General features: G+C 41.9%; 1 protein-coding gene across 3 annotated transcripts in view; it reads right to left on the bottom strand.

Annotated features, from left to right (window-relative positions):
• Positions 1–1,665: 1,665 nt before the first annotated feature.
• The window catches only part of LOC147254417 (unconventional myosin-Ic-like), a 61,088-nt gene continuing 44,664 nt past the window's right edge, over positions 1,666–18,089 (bottom strand). For all 3 annotated transcript variants that reach the window (XM_086216036.1, XM_086216037.1, XM_086216038.1), the window contains 25 exons: positions 17,223–17,333; positions 15,992–16,063; positions 15,670–15,789; positions 14,300–14,373; positions 13,333–13,438; positions 11,999–12,079; positions 11,739–11,830; positions 11,452–11,545; positions 10,788–10,835; positions 10,631–10,711; positions 10,021–10,126; positions 9,231–9,348; positions 7,055–7,168; positions 6,864–6,940; positions 6,695–6,763; positions 6,470–6,554; positions 6,158–6,317; positions 5,401–5,484; positions 5,231–5,324; positions 5,094–5,149; positions 4,884–5,019; positions 4,730–4,800; positions 4,543–4,640; positions 4,238–4,337; positions 1,666–3,565 (listed from right to left, as the gene is read on the bottom strand). In XM_086216036.1, coding sequence (XP_086072162.1) covers positions 3,539–3,565; positions 4,238–4,337; positions 4,543–4,640; positions 4,730–4,800; positions 4,884–5,019; positions 5,094–5,149; positions 5,231–5,324; positions 5,401–5,484; positions 6,158–6,317; positions 6,470–6,554; positions 6,695–6,763; positions 6,864–6,940; positions 7,055–7,168; positions 9,231–9,348; positions 10,021–10,126; positions 10,631–10,711; positions 10,788–10,835; positions 11,452–11,545; positions 11,739–11,830; positions 11,999–12,079; positions 13,333–13,438; positions 14,300–14,373; positions 15,670–15,789; positions 15,992–16,063; positions 17,223–17,333 — 2,274 coding nt within the window. In that variant the 3' untranslated portion in view covers positions 1,666–3,538. The remainder of the gene's footprint in view (positions 3,566–4,237; positions 4,338–4,542; positions 4,641–4,729; positions 4,801–4,883; positions 5,020–5,093; positions 5,150–5,230; positions 5,325–5,400; positions 5,485–6,157; positions 6,318–6,469; positions 6,555–6,694; positions 6,764–6,863; positions 6,941–7,054; positions 7,169–9,230; positions 9,349–10,020; positions 10,127–10,630; positions 10,712–10,787; positions 10,836–11,451; positions 11,546–11,738; positions 11,831–11,998; positions 12,080–13,332; positions 13,439–14,299; positions 14,374–15,669; positions 15,790–15,991; positions 16,064–17,222; positions 17,334–18,089) is intronic.

Here is an 18,089-nt window from a genome sequence, read left to right as displayed (position 1 = left end):
GAGGAGAGTCCTCTGAGAGAAGATTTACTTGAGTGTGGACCAGTGTTGGTAGAGTCCCTCTGTCGCAGGGATGCCGCCACACACGTCAAACGACACGCAGCCTGCTTGCGTGAAAGCGACCAAGCCCACAAATGAGGTCAGGAAACACAGAACACCAAGAGTCGCACCAAGGCAGCTGGGTCTCTGCTTCAGTGCTTCAGTGTCCTCGTCTAACACAAACCAGTTGGCACACACAGTGGTCTTGGAGCGGTTGCCAGCTGTTGAGACCTCGGGGCAGCTTCCTGTTATCATCTTGTCATCAGGTCGGGGGCTGCGCCGCAAAAAACAAAACAAAAACAAAACAAAAAAAACGACGCGTTGTTTTCGTTGCAGCAAACAGTAGGAAAAACACAGGCGTTAATAATCACATTGGTTACGACTCCCATCTATGGAAATCTTCTGAATCAAAATCATCCGTAGCACCTGGTCAAAACACCAGGAGCAGCAGATTAAGGATTCATGAATCAGATTAACATCAGGCTAATAACTGCTCCGCTCAAGAACTCTCTGCTTCTAGATGATGAGACAAAGTATAAGCAGGCATGTTGTCTTTTTGCTGAAAGGAGGATGACAGCAACATAAAAGGGTAAAACTCCCTTTGACACTAGAACACAGTTTTGAAGCAAAGATAAGAAATAAAGTTAAGCAACAACAACAACAACAAAAAAACAGCCACACATTGGGAGTTTTTTTTTTTTGACAGTAAGTTTCAAATTTATTTAGCAAGTCTTTAGTATCTTACTTCTTTTAGTGTGTTGGCGTAATTATACATGGGTTTGCAGCATACACTAAGTGAGGGCAGAGGGAGTGAATGTGTTTGGTCTGAGTAAAGCTCATAGACGGGGAGAAAGGAAACCTTTAACAACTCAACTCTGCTCTGACGGACAAACAGTCCAGAGGTATTTCTCTTAACAGTCACACTCCACTCAGTTGTATTGCTTCGTAACAAGGCACAAGAACAAGAGAACAAACAACACTAAAAGCTTCTTTTTTTTTTTTTTTTTTCTCCCCAAATATTTCACATCAGCAAACCTCACTTGGCTTGGATGTCTCATTTATAACACAGAACACAAACTGTACAAAAAGATCTCCATCCTGAAACAAAAACATTACATATATAAATCATATGACACAGAATCACTGGATTGGATCAACGGGGTCTTTGGCTGCTAAGCGCAGCAGCACAGTCCTGCCTCAGCATATTTCACCCTCCTCGCAGAGAAGGCGTGGAAAACTACAAACCTGGAAACACTTTGGAGCTCCTCTCAAAATGTCAACCTACGGAGTCTCACTGTCAGTCTTTGGTCTCACCTGTAGGCTTGAACAAGGGCGAAGGGTTAAAGGTCAGAGTCGGGATTAATCAGGTAGGAGGCTCTAAACCTGACCTCCTGCGGGAGTTTAAAAAATAAACGTGAATAACCGCCTGCTGTTTTTCATTCTTCTTTTTTTTGTTTTTGTTTTTTTTTTAATGTTGGAGCTGCTTCAGGATCTTTTTCTCTGCTGAGGCAAACACCTGGACAATAACTTACCAAAACTTGACATTGACAAATGGTTCAACATTTCGGGAGTCTTGTTTATTTACTACCTTGCTGAAAGTTTGATGAGAAGCTAAAAGCCAGCTGTGGATAGTTGATTTCAACCTTGAAACCACTCCGAATAATAAGATTAGTGTACATCCCTGGCCACTCTCCGCGCTTTTTTTTTTTTTTTTTGCCAGCATACATAATAATATTTTCAATTTGGGCTGATTTTAGAATATTTAAAGAACTGCAATGTTACAGCCAACATGTGTACTTGTAGGTCCACATGAACAAAAATAGAAAGAAATATTTTCTCAAATTTGTGAGGTAAGCGGACATGTTATGTAAAAAATAATCAGTATTGTCTTTTTCATAGTTTTGTAGTTCATACTAAGTTGTCACACACACTAGAGATGAAAAGCTAGCCCAGCTCCGTATGAAGGTAGCAGACTGTGGAGGAGCGCTGACACACACTGACATACCCGCTTTGTTTCATTTCTGGAAACATGAAGCTTAAACCTGCTTCTTTGCTGTTTTATCAACAATAATCACTGCTTGCAGCTAAGAAGTACTCCAGCTCTTCACTACACAGTATTTTAATGTGAACTTTTTTTTCCTCCCTTTTTTCCCTGGAAAAATGTGTGTAACATATCAGTTAGTCAGCTAAAGAGGGGAGTTTTTTTTCCCCTTTAAGTCAGAGTTTAGCGAGCAGTTTCCCCTTGATCCTGTTTATCATAAGCTGATAAGACACTGATCTTCTCATCCAAGTCTGCAAGGAAGCATGTTTATTGTCCAAAGTGTTATTCCATACAGATGAACTGTAGTGTTTTAATTAAATACCCTGGATTTTGTCCCTTCCGTCCACATCAGCTCAACTTGCTATCAAACTAGAAGCAATTTGAATTAAATGGCTTCCTAAAGTGAGTTGCAGTCTGTTTCAAAGCCATACAGGTGTAAAAATTGGGAGAGAAGATTGGTCAAAGCTGTTGTAGGTGACAGCAGACGACAGGCAGGTCATGGAGGAGACAGACCGGCTACAAAGAGCAATGCTAAGGCGTTCGGCGGCGGTTATTTGGTGCGTGCAGCTGCTGTCGTTCAGTCAGAGGACGACGGGCTTCTATCTACACTTAACTGTCATAAAGAGCGTCATGTTTGTCAAATATGAAGTCAGGGAGACAGACACAAGCGCTTGGCGTCTATCGTCATCATCATCTACAGCCACTTGTCACCTTCCCTCAAACACGTCTCACATTCTGTGTTCATTTATCACGGTCGTTAACAATAAATGCATTTTAATCGGTGCAGCAGTTCCCTCATCGTCAGCTCCCTTTGTTTGCAGAGAACAAATCCAGCTGTGTGAATAAATATTCAGTAGTACGTCCAACCGCTAAGCCTTTCTTCAATGTCGCCTTCAGATTTGAAGAGTTGCTCTTCATTGTCCACGCTCGTCACAACAGCTCACCTGCCGTTATAGCCTGACTCTACACGAACATGAAAACCAATGTTGGAAAAGTACTGTAGGGAGGAAAATCAAGCGGGGGGGGGGGGGGGCAAGAGGCAACAGAAAACGACGAACCCAGATTCCATCAACAACTTTCTCTCACTGTCATATCATTTTCTGCCCGCGTTGTTGGCTTGGTCGTGTTCCCTAACAAAGCACAATAAACACACAGTGCAAGAAAAATGCACTGAAATATTTGTTATTCCTTGGCCTCAAATATAAAATCACAATATTCAAACAGCAACAGTATTAATCCAAAAAATATAATATATAAACATAAATATATCAATTAGTTTTGCTGGACTTCTATTTTTTTTTTTTTTTTTTAAAGAATTGGAAGCACTTGCCACCAGTGTGGCGACAGCTGGCATCTGATTGGCTTAAGCAGAGCGGGTCTGCAGTCATGTGATTGGAGGATGGAGGAGTACGAAAGTACTAGTGTGTGTGTGTGTGTGTGTGTTTGTGACTCGAGTGGCCATCATCTGGAGTTCAGTCTGGGGGCAGTCTGAAAGAGATCCAGAGGAGAAGAAAGTCAGATCAACCCACACACAAAGTGTCAATCAAACTCCATCTCAGTTCAAATATGAAGCGTTTGCGTGTGTGTGTGTGTGTGTGTGTGTGTGTGTGTGTGTGTGTGCGTGCGTGTGTGTCTGAGAAGGTTACACTCCTGGCAAATTTCTAGTGTTCAAGCAGCATTTTTTGTTGCACGAAAACGAAACACAACACTAACAATGGGAGTAATCATGTTTCAGCAGTGAATGTCTTGCAAACAGACTTGGAGCAACATTTATCGGGAGCTGTGTGATTCTGCTCAAACACCAGGCTAAAATATCTTGAGAAGCTAAATGCTCTGCTAAACTTGCCAGCTAACTGCTCTTTAACATTAGAGTAGAAGGAAGGAGCACAGTGTCCTCCGACAGTTGTGCTCGAAAGCTGGAAATGACATGAACGAGTGTGCGAGAGGGAGAGGATGCAGACTTGAGGGGAACAACACAGATGGGTAGTACGAGTTCTGCTGTGTGATAAACTATCACAATTTGCTGGGTTTTTCAACATCCTGTCCTGTCACAATAAATCTGCTAGCATGAAAACATGGCCGTCTGCTAGGGCTGAAAGCAAAAGTTATTTACATGTTTTCCATTTAGAAAATCTCCCACTGTGACAGAATGACACTCACCACAGACAAGTGTCCGTTCTTAGCCTTAGCAACCAGGAGTTCTGATCCAGGCGTGAAGTCTATGATTCCCTCTTTTCCTTGACCCACCGTAAACTTTATACTGGAAACAGAAAAGAGGCATTGTTAAACTGGAGAAGAGTGGACTGAAACTTCTGCAGTAATACAAGCAAGTGTTTTTACTGCTTTATACCTGTACAGACAGCAGTGAGTAGGAGAGGAGATGTATTTTTGCGGAGTATTATGTAAGAGCTTTGGCTCATCTTGAACGTGTACTAATAATAGTACACTTCATGTACTGGCCTCACCTGCCCTGGTTGATGTTGATGCTGTTCATCTTGTCAGCACAGATGGCGAGTTTGGTCAAGGTCTCAATCACATGATCACTCTGGAGAACTACATCTCCCTGGGAGAGAGCCACCACAAACACACACTGTTTAAACTCTAAGATTGCTGCATGAAACTGTAGGAGCTCCGTGCATGGCTCAGTAATACCTTCTGTTTGTTGTCTTCGCTGGGCACATGCAGAACAAACAGGCCATCACTGAGAGAACTGACAGACACACCTAAAGAAAGAGACAGTTTGAATGAGTCATGAGCTCAATGCAGTTTCAACACCTAATGATTCATCCGGGTGTTGACCTCTGACCTTTCAGAGCTCCATAGTCGATGCGCTGCTTGAGTTTGCCCTCCTCCACAATAATGGCAGTGTTGGCGGTCAGAAGCAGCTGGCGGGTCCGAGCTTTGTAGCCCTTCCTGTCGTACTTGGTGACTGGCACAGCATACTGGGACCAGAAGGGATGTTGATCAAGAAACATTTATTGAAGTGCCTTTTGCGTGAAGACTTTGCTCTACTAACCTTCATCTTCTCACTGCCCAGAGCCTGCAGCACCTTGGGATTAATGTTCTCACCATCTGGACCAACAGAATGCAGTTAAATCATTTCATAGTGTACAAGTGTCCATGATCCCCGTCTCTCCTGCTGCAGAAGCTTACCCAGTCTTGTGCTGACAAACAGTTTAGGCACGCTTTGTGGGTAGTTGTCCTTCTTGTCCTTGAATATCTCACTGGCAATCACCTTCTGCTCCATCTGTCCACACGAGGAAGCAAATGATATTCAGACCACGAGAGCGAGCGAAGGCTGGTGATAAAGGGACAATAATCACCTGGTGTTTCCATTCAGGACTGATCTTCTTGCAGTAGCTCCACACCATGTTCTGCATACACAGCTTACGCAGATGTTCGGATGCCTGAAATCACACACAGTGATGTCACAACTGTGCTGCTGCAGCGCACACGCGCACACAAATAACCTGAAACTATGGTGCTGCACAAGTGGCCAGTCATCATTGCACAATTAAAACACAACATGTCAAATGCAGTTGAGCTTTAACGGCTTAATTTGCATCCAAAGGTACAACAAAGCAACCAGCTGCCATTCATGATCCAACGGTGGATCCAATCCAATAAACGGAGCAGCTCATCATGGCAGTCCCAGAGAAATAAATTACAAAGCAATGCACAGAGAAGGGTTTATGGTTTAGATTTAATATAGTAAACTAGCTAGTTCAGTAACTATTTAGCTAAAGTGGACAGTAATACTTGTCCGTGACTGAAACATCACTCAGAACCACTTAAGAGAAACATACTTGATCATGTTAGCCTGTTTTACGCAAGAAAAAGCATACAAATCGAGCCTGACAACAAATTTTCAAGGCAGCCATCATGTCTAGGTGTTTTTGCCCTGGTAACGACAAGCCAGGAACACACAAGCAGCAACAACACCCTCCTGTGTTGTTCATGGGAGCATAGAGTGTCCCCAAAGAATAACGTGATCATGAGATTTGTACATATATGCTGCACAACCAAAGGTTCCTCAAGAAACACGCTAACACAATACAGACTTTCATGTGCAATTCTCACCTCCACAAGAGCAGCCGGTGGTGTTGGCCAGCTCTTGTCCAGAACGTTCTTGGGGAGGTTCCTGCGCAGCTTCATGAGGAAGGAGTAGCGCACATAATCCAGGAAATACTCGTTCTCTGGACAGCGCTCTTTGTGGCGGTAAATGAAGCCTTTGATGAACCTGTGGGAGAGGAAAGGGGAGGAATTAAAAAAAAAAAAAAAAAAGCATAATTATCAGAGCAGCATGCCTGTGTCCAGTTTTAGGTTTTAAGACAAAAGTTAGCATGCTTTCTGAATCAAGTCTTTTGTCTCCATGCTGGTTATAGTCTGTACCGGCGGATAGTGTCAGCAGCCTGTCGCCTGCGCTGGGCCCTCCTCCTGGCTAGGACACCTCTCCACCACGCCTGGATGGCGATGGCTAGTGAGGGACATTACACACAGCACATTCAAATGAGAGAAGAGACACATGAGTGGACATGGACGTGTGTTATGATGTTAAAACCTAAATATTTGGAAGAAAAAATGTAGTTGGTGTGAAGTAACCTGAAGCTTCCTCACCTGAGGTTCGGAGTTTTCGGTATTTAGACTTCTGGCTGTAGCCTCTCCATCCTGCCTGCAACTTGGTGGCTGTGGGAGGACACAAAACAAGAGAGACAATTCCACCCTGAGGAACAACAACAGTTGAAGATGTTGGAATACAAATCATCAGAATGACTGGCTGTCTCACCAAGACTATGCTTCCTGGTCTCTAAAGCATCCTCAGTCGCAAACAAGGTCTTCGGAAATCGAATGAAGATTTTGGATCTGTCAGATGGTGTTTAAAGTTGCATTAAATCTGAGACAACTTCATTTACTTTGTCAAATGAATGTTTCTCTTCTGTTAAATATATATGTTTTTATTTATATAAAATGTCTGACCTGCCCAGTTTGTACTCCTCTGGCTTGTATCCCAGGTGTTTGACCAGTGTTGCCACTCCATCTGCCAATTTACCCTGCCAGTTAGGCCATGTGTCTGGGCAAAGAGACTTATACCTAAAGAGGAAGACAAGTTCAAGATTAAGACCTCAACGAAATGCTGGGCTCAAATTTCCACGTCATGTTTCTATGGGTAAAAAATATCACTACACCTGGTTTTACTACACTAACACCGTAACCCCATTAACATTTACATAAAATGCATCTCCCTCACAGGTAACATTAGGAGAGAAAGTCAATACCAGAGCTGCTAGACAGAGAAGGGTCCTGGCTCACTGTTTGACCAATGATTTATCAAAATAATCCTGCCAATAAGAGACGAGAGAGCTGCTATGTTTACAGTGCTGCTTGAAGGAGGCATATTACAGCTCAAACGCAAGTATTCTTGAGCGAGATAGATTCATTTATCGAAAAATGAGCTTGTGGTTAGATCATTTTCTAGATAAATAACAAGTGCCAAGTCAGCGCATGATGAGGACTCCTTGCCTTCATGTCCTCGGAGGACACAAGGAAGTATGCTCAACATCAGGATCCCTTCACATGCATTCATAATCTACTTGTACCAACTGGCTCCGTCTTCATTTCAAGGTTCTGACTTTACTCGTATGCCCTGAACTTCTGGCATCGATTGCGTGTCTGTCTAGCCTGGAAGGGTCCTGAGGCCTTTTCTTTTCTGATAAAGGGTTTTCGGAGGGTGCTCTTTTCCACCCAGATTGAGGGTAATTAGACACACCATGTACAAATGGTAAAGCCCCTTAGCAAATTCTGATTTGCGATTTCAGGCTTTAAAGATAAAATGTGATCTTGATTATCTATGGAGCCATTCAAGATGTTTAGTCAGGCCTTTGATATGGAAAATTACTCCTTATTTCATTTCCATTGAATAAATGTGAACTCTTTGCTTATTCAGTTGTGTGGATCACACACAATCGAAACGCTATTGCTGCCTGATCTGAGTCAAGCATTGTTGGTCTAAGGTCCACCATCCTGGACAGCTTGTTCCAGTTTCTTTACAGTGCCAAAGTCAAATCAATCAGACCGTATTGTAGATGCTAAAGTGAAGTAATCAGATGTCTGGCGACACATGATGCAGCTGAAATAACACCAATAAACTGGTAGAACTCACACCGCTGTGTGTGTAGTTGTGGTGCAACACTAGAGTTTGCATTTGGGAAAGACTCACACGGCATGTCTTCTCATCTCTATAAAGATGGTTACAGGGTTCCCCCGGCTTGAAGCAAGTTAAATTTAAGACTTTTTATGACCTCTCAGAATTAAATTTCAGCCCAACTTTACAACGACAAACATTAAGCACTTTCAAGACCACGGCACTCTGGCGCCCTGCGGATGGCGCTTACAAAGGCATTCCCCTCCCCACATCCTGTAAATGACTGTAAATGGTGTTTTTCGCTCTTCATGTGAGGCTCGATGGCTTTAACCCCCATTGTACCGTTTTTAAAATTCTTCCCACACCACAGGCAACGAGCCTTGGATTTACTACCTGGAATCTGGGGGAGCTATTGTGAAAAATCCTTGTTCAATGTCCAATTTTCATTAAATTTATATTTACCCATGTATCCCTGAGGTTCACGCAAGCATTAGCCAGAGTTTATGAACACGTGACCACTCCACTGAGGATGAAACGATGCAGAAGCAATGTTTTGACATTGTGATGAAACCAAAACGAACTGTCGAAGGTGAAGGAACTTCTCTCAGGGAGGAACAGATGTTTGTCTTGTTGTTTACAGCTTTATTGTAAATACTTCATTACTTATCCAGGTGGGAATATTTTGCTACGGTTACAACTCACTGTCTCTCTAAAAATACAGAGTGACAGAATGGGGAACAGATTGTTCCACCTCTGAGCTGCAGGGGAGGTCGCGTCTGTGTCACTGACACCTGGAATGACTCATTTCACACATACACTGTTGAGTTTACACGTGGCTAATCCATTCTAAAACACCGACATACTAAATAAATTCACACATTCTGTTCCTCAGTCCTGTGTAAACATTGCATAATCTCTGTGTAAATGTGTCTCAATATCAACAAATGGTGCACAGTGGAAGTGGTGACATGTGATTGTTCATACTGATTGAAAAACCAAACAGTTGATCACCTCTGCAGGAAGACCTCATAGCGACGTCTGTAAGCAAAGCCAGCTCTCCTCACCCTCAGGTTCTCCATCAGTCCCAGGTACTTGACCTGGTGACGGATCAGAACCTCATCAAATCGGCCTAGCAACAGGAGGAGAGGAGAAAACGAGAGCCGTGTCAAATCAATCTGAGACAAAGTGAAAGCCTGCTGGGGAAAACAAGCAAGATCTAACCGGTAAATGCTAAGCAGAAGGAGTGGGAGTCACAAAGGACAGAGACACAGTGTGGACCTAACAAAAGGCCGACTGTGGAGACAAATGAAGGTCGGCGCGGTATACCGTCAAGCACAGGGAGAGTTTAAGCCGTAGTCATTGATGAAGCAGAAAACAAACTGTTTTGGTCAGAATTAGTGAAAGTACAGGATTACCATAACGTCTCAGAGAAAAATATTAGCTCAGTGAAGCTGATAATCTGCTTCAGCTCTGTTAAAAATCAAGTGTTGCATAAAGCCAACAAACTGTTGTAGCAGCAGTCTCATAAAACACGTTTTTATGAGACTGCTGACTCTCTGTGTCCCATCACTATGAAATATAGATTAGATTGTGTGTCAAAATGCTGTCATTCCATAAGAGAAACACAAAAATACAAATTTCCTCCATTCAACAATTTCTTGATGTGTTAAAAGGTAGAGAAAAAAACATTACGAAGCAATGAGACAAGTAGATAAATTCATAAAGCCCAATATCTTTTTACTTTGTAAGTTGAATCTCTGATGACAGACAGAATAAATTTGTAGGTATCTAAGAGTTGTACCTGATTGCTTGGAGTCATTTGGCTTGATGCAGCGGATGTAGGATGGCTCCTTGGACATGAGGATCTCCATGAGTTTCGCCAGACTGGCTTTGAATTGGGTGGCCGCCTGGAAGGGCAGACACAAACAAAACAGGCAACGGATGATAAGTCAGTTAGAGAGGGATGAAGCTGTGAGCAAGCGATGGAACAGAGGTAGGTGAATAACTGAAATTAAGATGTGAAAGAATGCAAAAAGAAAAGAGAGAAGAGCAAATGAATGCAAACAAAAGCCTGAGGTGGTTACGGCGAGGGAGCAGTGATGAGGTAAGAAGCGAGGAGAGACTGGCGGTCCAGTGGACTGAACACTGGTCCTTGTGTGGAGGCTCTAACTTGCCAGCCTGTGACAGTACCCTGTTCAAGTTTGTGTGTGTGTGTGTGTGTGTGTGTGTTTGTGTGAGAGGCATACAAGTGTCATTCCCCAGCAAGTGGGAAGCAGCAGAGAATCCCCATCAGACTGCCTACTCAGTACTGGGGTAGGGAAACACACCAGTATTTGTGGTGCTGTGGGAAAGTATGTTTGGGCTGCATCATCATTCAAGACAGAGAGAAGCGCAAGGGCAAGACATCTCACCGTGTCGGGGCGTTTCTTGTCACTCAGCTCCTCTCTGTCAAAACACTGGTTCAGGATCTTGTTCTCTGACATACACATGACCTGAAAAGGAAGAGATCTTTTAACCCCTGGATCAGGCGCACATGACATCAGATGGTCATGGTCCAATCAGTCTCACCTCTTTTAGGTTCCTGAAGAGCAGGTCGTTGTTTTTGTCCAAAAAGCCTGATGAGGAGAAGCTGAATTTAATGTTTAACTCATGAACCAACTACCTTTAATTGCCAGTCAAAAATGGGACATTACATCATTTTCTGAACCTCAAGTGGGAACATTTTTGTTGAATGTAAAAAATAATAGGGCAAATTTGAATATGTTGCAAAAAGAGTTTTGTGAAGGGACTGGAATGCATAACTGAGCACCAGCATGGTGAATATAACCAACAGTTTATGTGTTGAGTTTTAGGAACTGATAATTTAAGAAGCAGCCTTTAACAATAACCAGCCTGCATTTCTATTTCTGGCCTTTACTTGAATGCTGGCTTTTATTTGAAAACTAATTGTATCTAAAGACTGCATCAAAATCAGGTTTAGTTTTAAAAGTACATTAGATACAGCAAATGGTCTTCATATTAGAAGTTTGAACTTGTTTTGCATGTCTGACCTCCGTGCCTCACTCACCACACTAAATATCTAAACATTCGAGGGCCTGAGGTCATGCTGGCCTCAGCTGATTCGTAATTGTTTTCAATTATAAGGACAGAAGAGCAATTTTAATGTGAACACACACACACACACACACACACACACACACACACACACACACACACACACACACACACACACATTGACGTTGTAGTTGACCTCTCCAGCGTAATGCAGCAGTCGGAATTCATCCCGACCCATAACCTTGCGTGTCTTTCCATCAGCTAACTTGTGACTGCAGGGGAACAAGCATGTGCACGCACACAAACGCACGCACGCACGCGCACACACACACACACACACACACACACACACACACACACACACACACACAGATAAATATTTAACAACAAGCATACAAGCTGACGTTAAAGCATGTGTTCATAAGTGGTTTGAGGAAATAAGACAGGTATAGGAATCAAACTAACGTGACAAAGTGAGCGTGTCCTCCCACAGTGTCCTCCAGCTTCTCTAGGAAAGTGAAGTCACTGGCATCTCCGGGTCTCAGACACTCCTCATCCTGTAGGAGGAGGAGAAGAGCAAACTATTCAAAGACAAGACTGAGCTCTATGTCACCCGCACGAACTTGACCCAAAGCTTCAAGACTTAAGATTTTACATAAGTGGTTGACTCATGTTTAGGCAGAAATCCTGTGTGTTAAATCATAAGCAGAGATGGAACTCCTCACCAGAATAGAGATGATGCCTTTGAACTTCTCTTCCACTAGGTCGCAAATGATCTTGTTGTTGAAGTATTGAACTGGCTCCCACTAAAGAGACAAAACCAAATACTGGTTAGGGATGATTGGGGGGGGGGATCCTCCACTGTTTCAGATTAATGGACAGACTTGTAGCCTGAATGTTATAGCATCAACAAGTACAAGCTACATTAAAGTAATACTCTTACTATATGATGCTGCATTATAGTGACACCAGAGATTCTGAATTCCTGAGTTGGGATTTTGTTCCTTTGACATTGTTCATAATTTTTAAGTCTTAATGTGGGAACAACATGGATGCTATGCATGGATGCATTATGTGTAATCAGGAAATGATATTCAACATGTAAGTTAATAGATAATAACTTGGTACCGACCAAACGATGACTTTTGACAACAATGTATGAGGGGCGGCTCATGCACAATTTTCCAGTTGGAAACTCATTTTTCTGATCACTCTGACATCACATGAATGCAGCAAAATAAAAACAACCTTGGTAAAATTACAACTATTCATTGTAACATCTGTGTTTGAATTAATTCCTCTGCAGTACTCCAGGAATCCTTGCATATAGACATGCTGCCTACGTACTTGTATTTAAACATAGAGCCCTGCTGGCTGACTGAGTGCCGTGGTGTTAGGTTACGTTAGAATTCCCAGAGAGCTGGCTGAGAGTGTGGCCCACGGCCCTGGAGCCAGATAATAAAGGGCTCATTGAGAGGTGAATCCAAGTTTCTCCCACAACCTGTTCCTCTTCTCTCTCACCGCTGCATTCATATTAGACTCAACAAAAAGTGCCTTTGTTCCAAGAAAAGCAAAACAAAACAATAAAAATGCAATGAATACAAAACAAAAGGGCACAAGTGAGGGAAAAAAGCTCCTACCTGACAATAAAGAAAAGACTGCATTGCTCTAACAGCAGCAAAGCTATGGCTTACAATGGTGCACCCTTCTAAAAGTATGTGCACACTTCATGTGCCAAATCACTTGGCATAAAAGTCTTAAGGAAACGGCAGGGTGAGAAATTGGATATCAATTGAAACTGGCAAACACAGCTGTAACCACAATCACATTAAGAGCACTTTGCAAGGGCTCAACTTTGGCTGAGGGAGGAGAAACAGTGTGATGATGGGAGTTAAAAAGAAGACCAAATCAGAGATGACGGTGAAGAGGGACTGGACTCCACCTACACGGTCAGATTATAGATAAAATCCAAGTGTAAATACTTATGTGATTGTGTGTGTGTGTGTGTGTGTGAGAGAGAGATGGGGGGGGGGGGTGAAGTAGGAGAGCAGTATCTGACCGTGATGCCTTCGGCCTCATACTCCTCTTGCTCAGACTTGAGGGTGAGCTCAATGAAGAGCTGCTGCAGCTTCTCGTTACAGTAGTTGATACAGAACTGCTCGAAGCTGCAACACAAAAGCAGTCGCATGAGCTCGCGACAGACACAGGGTTATAAGCCCACCATCATTCAAGCCATCTGTGAATATGTCTCACTATTCAGGCATATGACTGGCCTTAACAATAGCAGGTCAAGGTCCCCTTACTGTGAAACTTTGAGCGCACAGCTTTTTCTCAGGTTATTCTTTAACCAACAGAGCAAAACTTTAACAGCCAAGATGAAAGATCTGGAAAATCTCCAGCAAGTGACGCCAGCATACTTTTTCGAATAAGATTGCTTCGGTTTGGGTTCATAACAATATTCATACAAAATTGTTGTTTTGACCTTGGTTAAATGAGGAAGAGAAACAATGGATCTGTCAGGAGGTAAAGCGTCTGTTTCACTTCCATTTCCTCTTTTCTTACTATGCATTGAGCAATTGAAGTAATTTCCCTGCAGGGATCAATGATGTCTTTTATGTTGGCCAACACTTCTGACAAACGCAGGATCATGTATGAATTGTCCACCACCACAGATTCTCAAGAAGGAGGGGTGAGGTCTGATGCGTCAGTCTGCAACCAATTATTTGACCAATTCATAAGACTAAACTGCCCCATCATGAAACTGTAAACCACAGGTGTCAAACTGATCCAGTAAAGGGCCGGTGTGGCTGCAGGTTTTCATTCCAACCGAGCAAAAGCAACACCTGATTCAACTTAACTCAATCAAGCTGTGTCCACACAGCTCATTTGTTGGATCAGCTGTTGCTTTTGCTTGGTTGGATTGAAAACCTGCAGCCACACCGGCCCTTTACTGGATCAGTTTGACACCCCTGCTGTAAACGAACTAACAACTGGCTCACAATTAATGTAAAATCAATATTTTATACCTGTTGTTCTGGAAGACCTCAAAGCCATAGATGTCCAGCAGGCCAATAACGGAGTAATGCTTGTATGAGTCATCCTGTCAAAACCAAAAAACAGAAGGCATCTTGACTTTGAGTCATGAGTGTCACTGCTCCTATTAATCAGCCTTTTCCCACAATTCACCTCAGTGTTTTATGACCAGAATGCAGTGAAAAGTCCTTATAAAGCTTCTTTACAAACTGTGTCAAGAAGCAGACAGCAGAAAGGCCAAAATGGGCCTGTTGTGATTAATTTGACAGATATGGTTCAATTTCAAGTGAAACACCAGTACAGATCCAGAGAGTTCATGCTTTATTTACATCAAGCTAATGGCCAGAAACATGACTCTACATACACGTCAAACAGAACCTGAAACATTTTTGTTTTGATTTCTCCCTAAGCTGCTTTTCAATTCTTTGTGATGGGATGGAGAAAGCATTCCTGTCGCTCTTTTGTTAACAGTAAAGCTCACTCCCCCATCAGTTGATGTTTCTGAAATCAACGCATAATAATCATGCGAACAAAATGGTGTTTTCTTAAATTGTAATAAGCTATCAGTGATGTCATCACCGAATATGTTGGTTGACACAATCCACAGCAAAAAATTTACATGATATGTAACCCTGTAAAGTAATTTTTGCATGATTTGAGCAACCAACCCTAATGTGGCACATAATATAAATACGAAGCGTCCAAGATAAATATGCTGGTTACTACAAAAATGAATTTGGTCTTTGTAAAGTGAAATAATACAAGTGTTTATGTGAAATGTCAGTTTGGAGGCTGTAATTTGTAGAAGTGTTGAACTATATTATCTCATATTAAGAAATTTTTTTGTCCCCTAAATGCATAAAAATGGGATTGGACAAAATATTAACTACACTTATCAGTACATCCAAGTGCTGTGAAACACCGCCATATAGTACAATCTTTAAAATGTCCATTAAAGTACATCAAACTGTCTCTGAAACAGATTCAACAAAAACTGAACTTTATAACTCTCATGAAGAGGAGATTTGATGCAGGGCTGTTGCATTATACAAAATATGAAACCTGCCAGTGGTGTTGATGATTTGGCTGATGGGTGTATGTGGAGATGTATTCTAATGCCAGAAGTAAACTTGTGTACTTAGAACTGTCCACTTGTAACCAAATCAGTAAGATGCATGATAGCAGAGGGTTTGATCAGGGTCAAAGAAATAACAGCTGAGGCCTTGTGCTGTCCACTAGGTGGAGCTGTGCTACTATCACACATTGAAGGAGAGACATCAATACAAAAATATACATTCCCAAGTGGGATGCTGTCAAGGTTACTGCAGTGTGTGTGTGTGTGTGTGTGTGTGTGTGTGTATACCGTGTATGCCAGTGAAGCGTTGATCTTGTTAACCAGCCAGGTGAAGGTGCGTCCATACACTGCCTTGGAAAGAGCATCCCGAGCTGAGGACGCCTGCTCCAAGTTCAGTGGACTCATCAGCTGATGGAAAAAAGACACATGAGAAATGAGAGATAAGATGGGTGACAAGATATTCTAATAAGAAAAGTTCCACAGCGTGGCAGTATTACTAAGTAACAATATAATTACTGGAGCAGACTAGCCATTACACAGACAGGAAAGCTTTGTATACAAACGCTTATCACACACTTATGCTACAATGAGGGTGTGTATCCAGACTTACCTCCTCTCCCTTCGCAATTATCTTCTTGTGTGTGAGTGCCTCTGTCAGCACAGTCCCATTCACTCCTAACAACTAGGAAAAACACAGCAACATTAGCACACACTAACGCCACACAACCAACACATAAATGAACCCCAATCTTGCCAAAAGACAGACAGACATCAGGCCAATCTGCAGCAGTGATAGCGGGGTTATGTGGTATCTCATATGAAGCAGAACGGGGAGGGGTAATCCATTTTGACCTTAAACAAAGGCTGAATGGCTTCAAAATTAACACTCTTAGCAAATATAATAGTGTGTGTGTGTGTGTGTGTATATATATATATATATATACATACACACACACACATATATATGCACACACACACACACACACACATATATATACATATACACACACATATATGTATATGTATATATGTGTTTGTCTATGTATGTATGTAGTATACATCCATTTTGTGTTTCATATCATACATAAATAAAAACACAGTGACAAAAAGAGATTCCAAGCAAATGAATTGTGAATTTATAATAATTAATAGGTCTATAGAACAGTGCAACAAAGTCTGATAATGCTTCATAAACACTTTGAATTACCTCATAAAATTTTTTATGTCAAAATCTATCATTCCGTCGTTTTAAAGAACCTTCCTGGCTTTCCAAGAATAGATTTCTGAGTTTACCAGATCCAAAAGAAGCCTGAAGTTTCTTGTTGTGACCATTGCTTACAGTGTTGTAATCGATCTTATTTTTAAGTGGAAAAATCTTGACCGCACCTTTCAAGTGTGGATAGCGTGATATGTCCTGTCTAGTTGAAGAGTTCTCATGCAGCAGACCTCTGAGATTTACATGCTAAACAGAAAATCTGCTCACTATTGGTAGTTGGCAGAGGTTATTTTTGGACCCTGTTAGTATGTACATTTGTTTTTATGCAATATTCTTTATGCATTGATATATGTACTGGCATAGTACAGCTGCCGAATATAACTGGTTTAATCATTTACCAAGGTTATTTGTAGATTTGCCAGCAGCCAATAATGATTCTCTCTGTCTTCCAATCTTAACAAAATAAATGTCACAAAAACAACATTCCTGGTTTGTGATGACTTCAAATTATCTCCCTCTAAAAGTAGGGTACTGGAAAAGTACTGGAACTGAATAAAGGAAGCTTCACTAATAATTACTGCTCACCAACTCTGAGGTAGTACTATTTTCTATGGAGGCTTCTTACCCTGGCCAGGTACTTTATCTGTGTGTCTGAGGTGATGGAGGCAATGCCATCCTCGCCGCCATACTGCACATTGCCCAGGTGGAGCACACTGGCAATAATGTTCAACAGCTCCTGCATATGAGTAATTCAGAAAAGGGAATAAGGAGAGGGACAAAGGTGAAAGGAAGAAGTGGTGTGATAAGATTCTACTGAATATCTCTACAGATGTTACTATCTTTATGAGTGACCATGAAGATTAACTGTCTACTGAAAGTTGGTCAGACATGAAACACAATCAAGACATGCACACATAGTAGAAACCTCATAACCTTTTCTCAAACCTGCAAGCAATTTGTAAAACTGTCAAACTGCATTCACAAAATCTGTCTTTGCATAACCAAACCTATTTTGATCAACCTCCACGCCAATCAAATGAAACCGTATTATGAAAAAATAAAGCAAAATATTTAATTCAGTGGATTCAGCACCTAGTAATAATAAAGCATTAAAAATTAAAACATGTATATAGTTTGAAGACTGTATTGTGCTTACAATTCAATGAAAATGGTGGAAGCGGGATGTTTGTTTGGTTGTGAAATAAACTTGTAAAGGAGAAGCACCTTACACCACACACCAAATGAGACCAAAAATATTAAAGTCAACCAACCAAACAAACTGGAAGCACTCTTCCTCTGATCTGATCTTTTCCGTTCATATTTGTGATAAAGCCGCACGGTGGTGCAGTGGTCAGCACTGTTGCCTCACAGCAACAAGGTTCCAGGTTCAAGCCCCGGCTCCATCACAGGATCTTTCTGTGTGGAGTCTCCATGTTCTCCCTGTTCCTGTGTGGGTTCTCTCTGGTACTCCAGCTTCCTCCCACAGTCCAAA

Source organism: Aulostomus chinensis, chromosome 10, assembly GCF_037954235.1.
Source record: "Aulostomus chinensis isolate RoL2024-O1b breed Wild chromosome 10, RoL_Achi_v1.0, whole genome shotgun sequence".
NCBI lineage: Eukaryota > Metazoa > Chordata > Actinopteri > Syngnathiformes > Aulostomidae > Aulostomus > Aulostomus chinensis.
The sequence above is the reverse complement of the archived record's forward strand: the minus strand, read 5'-3'. Positions and strand labels throughout refer to the sequence as shown.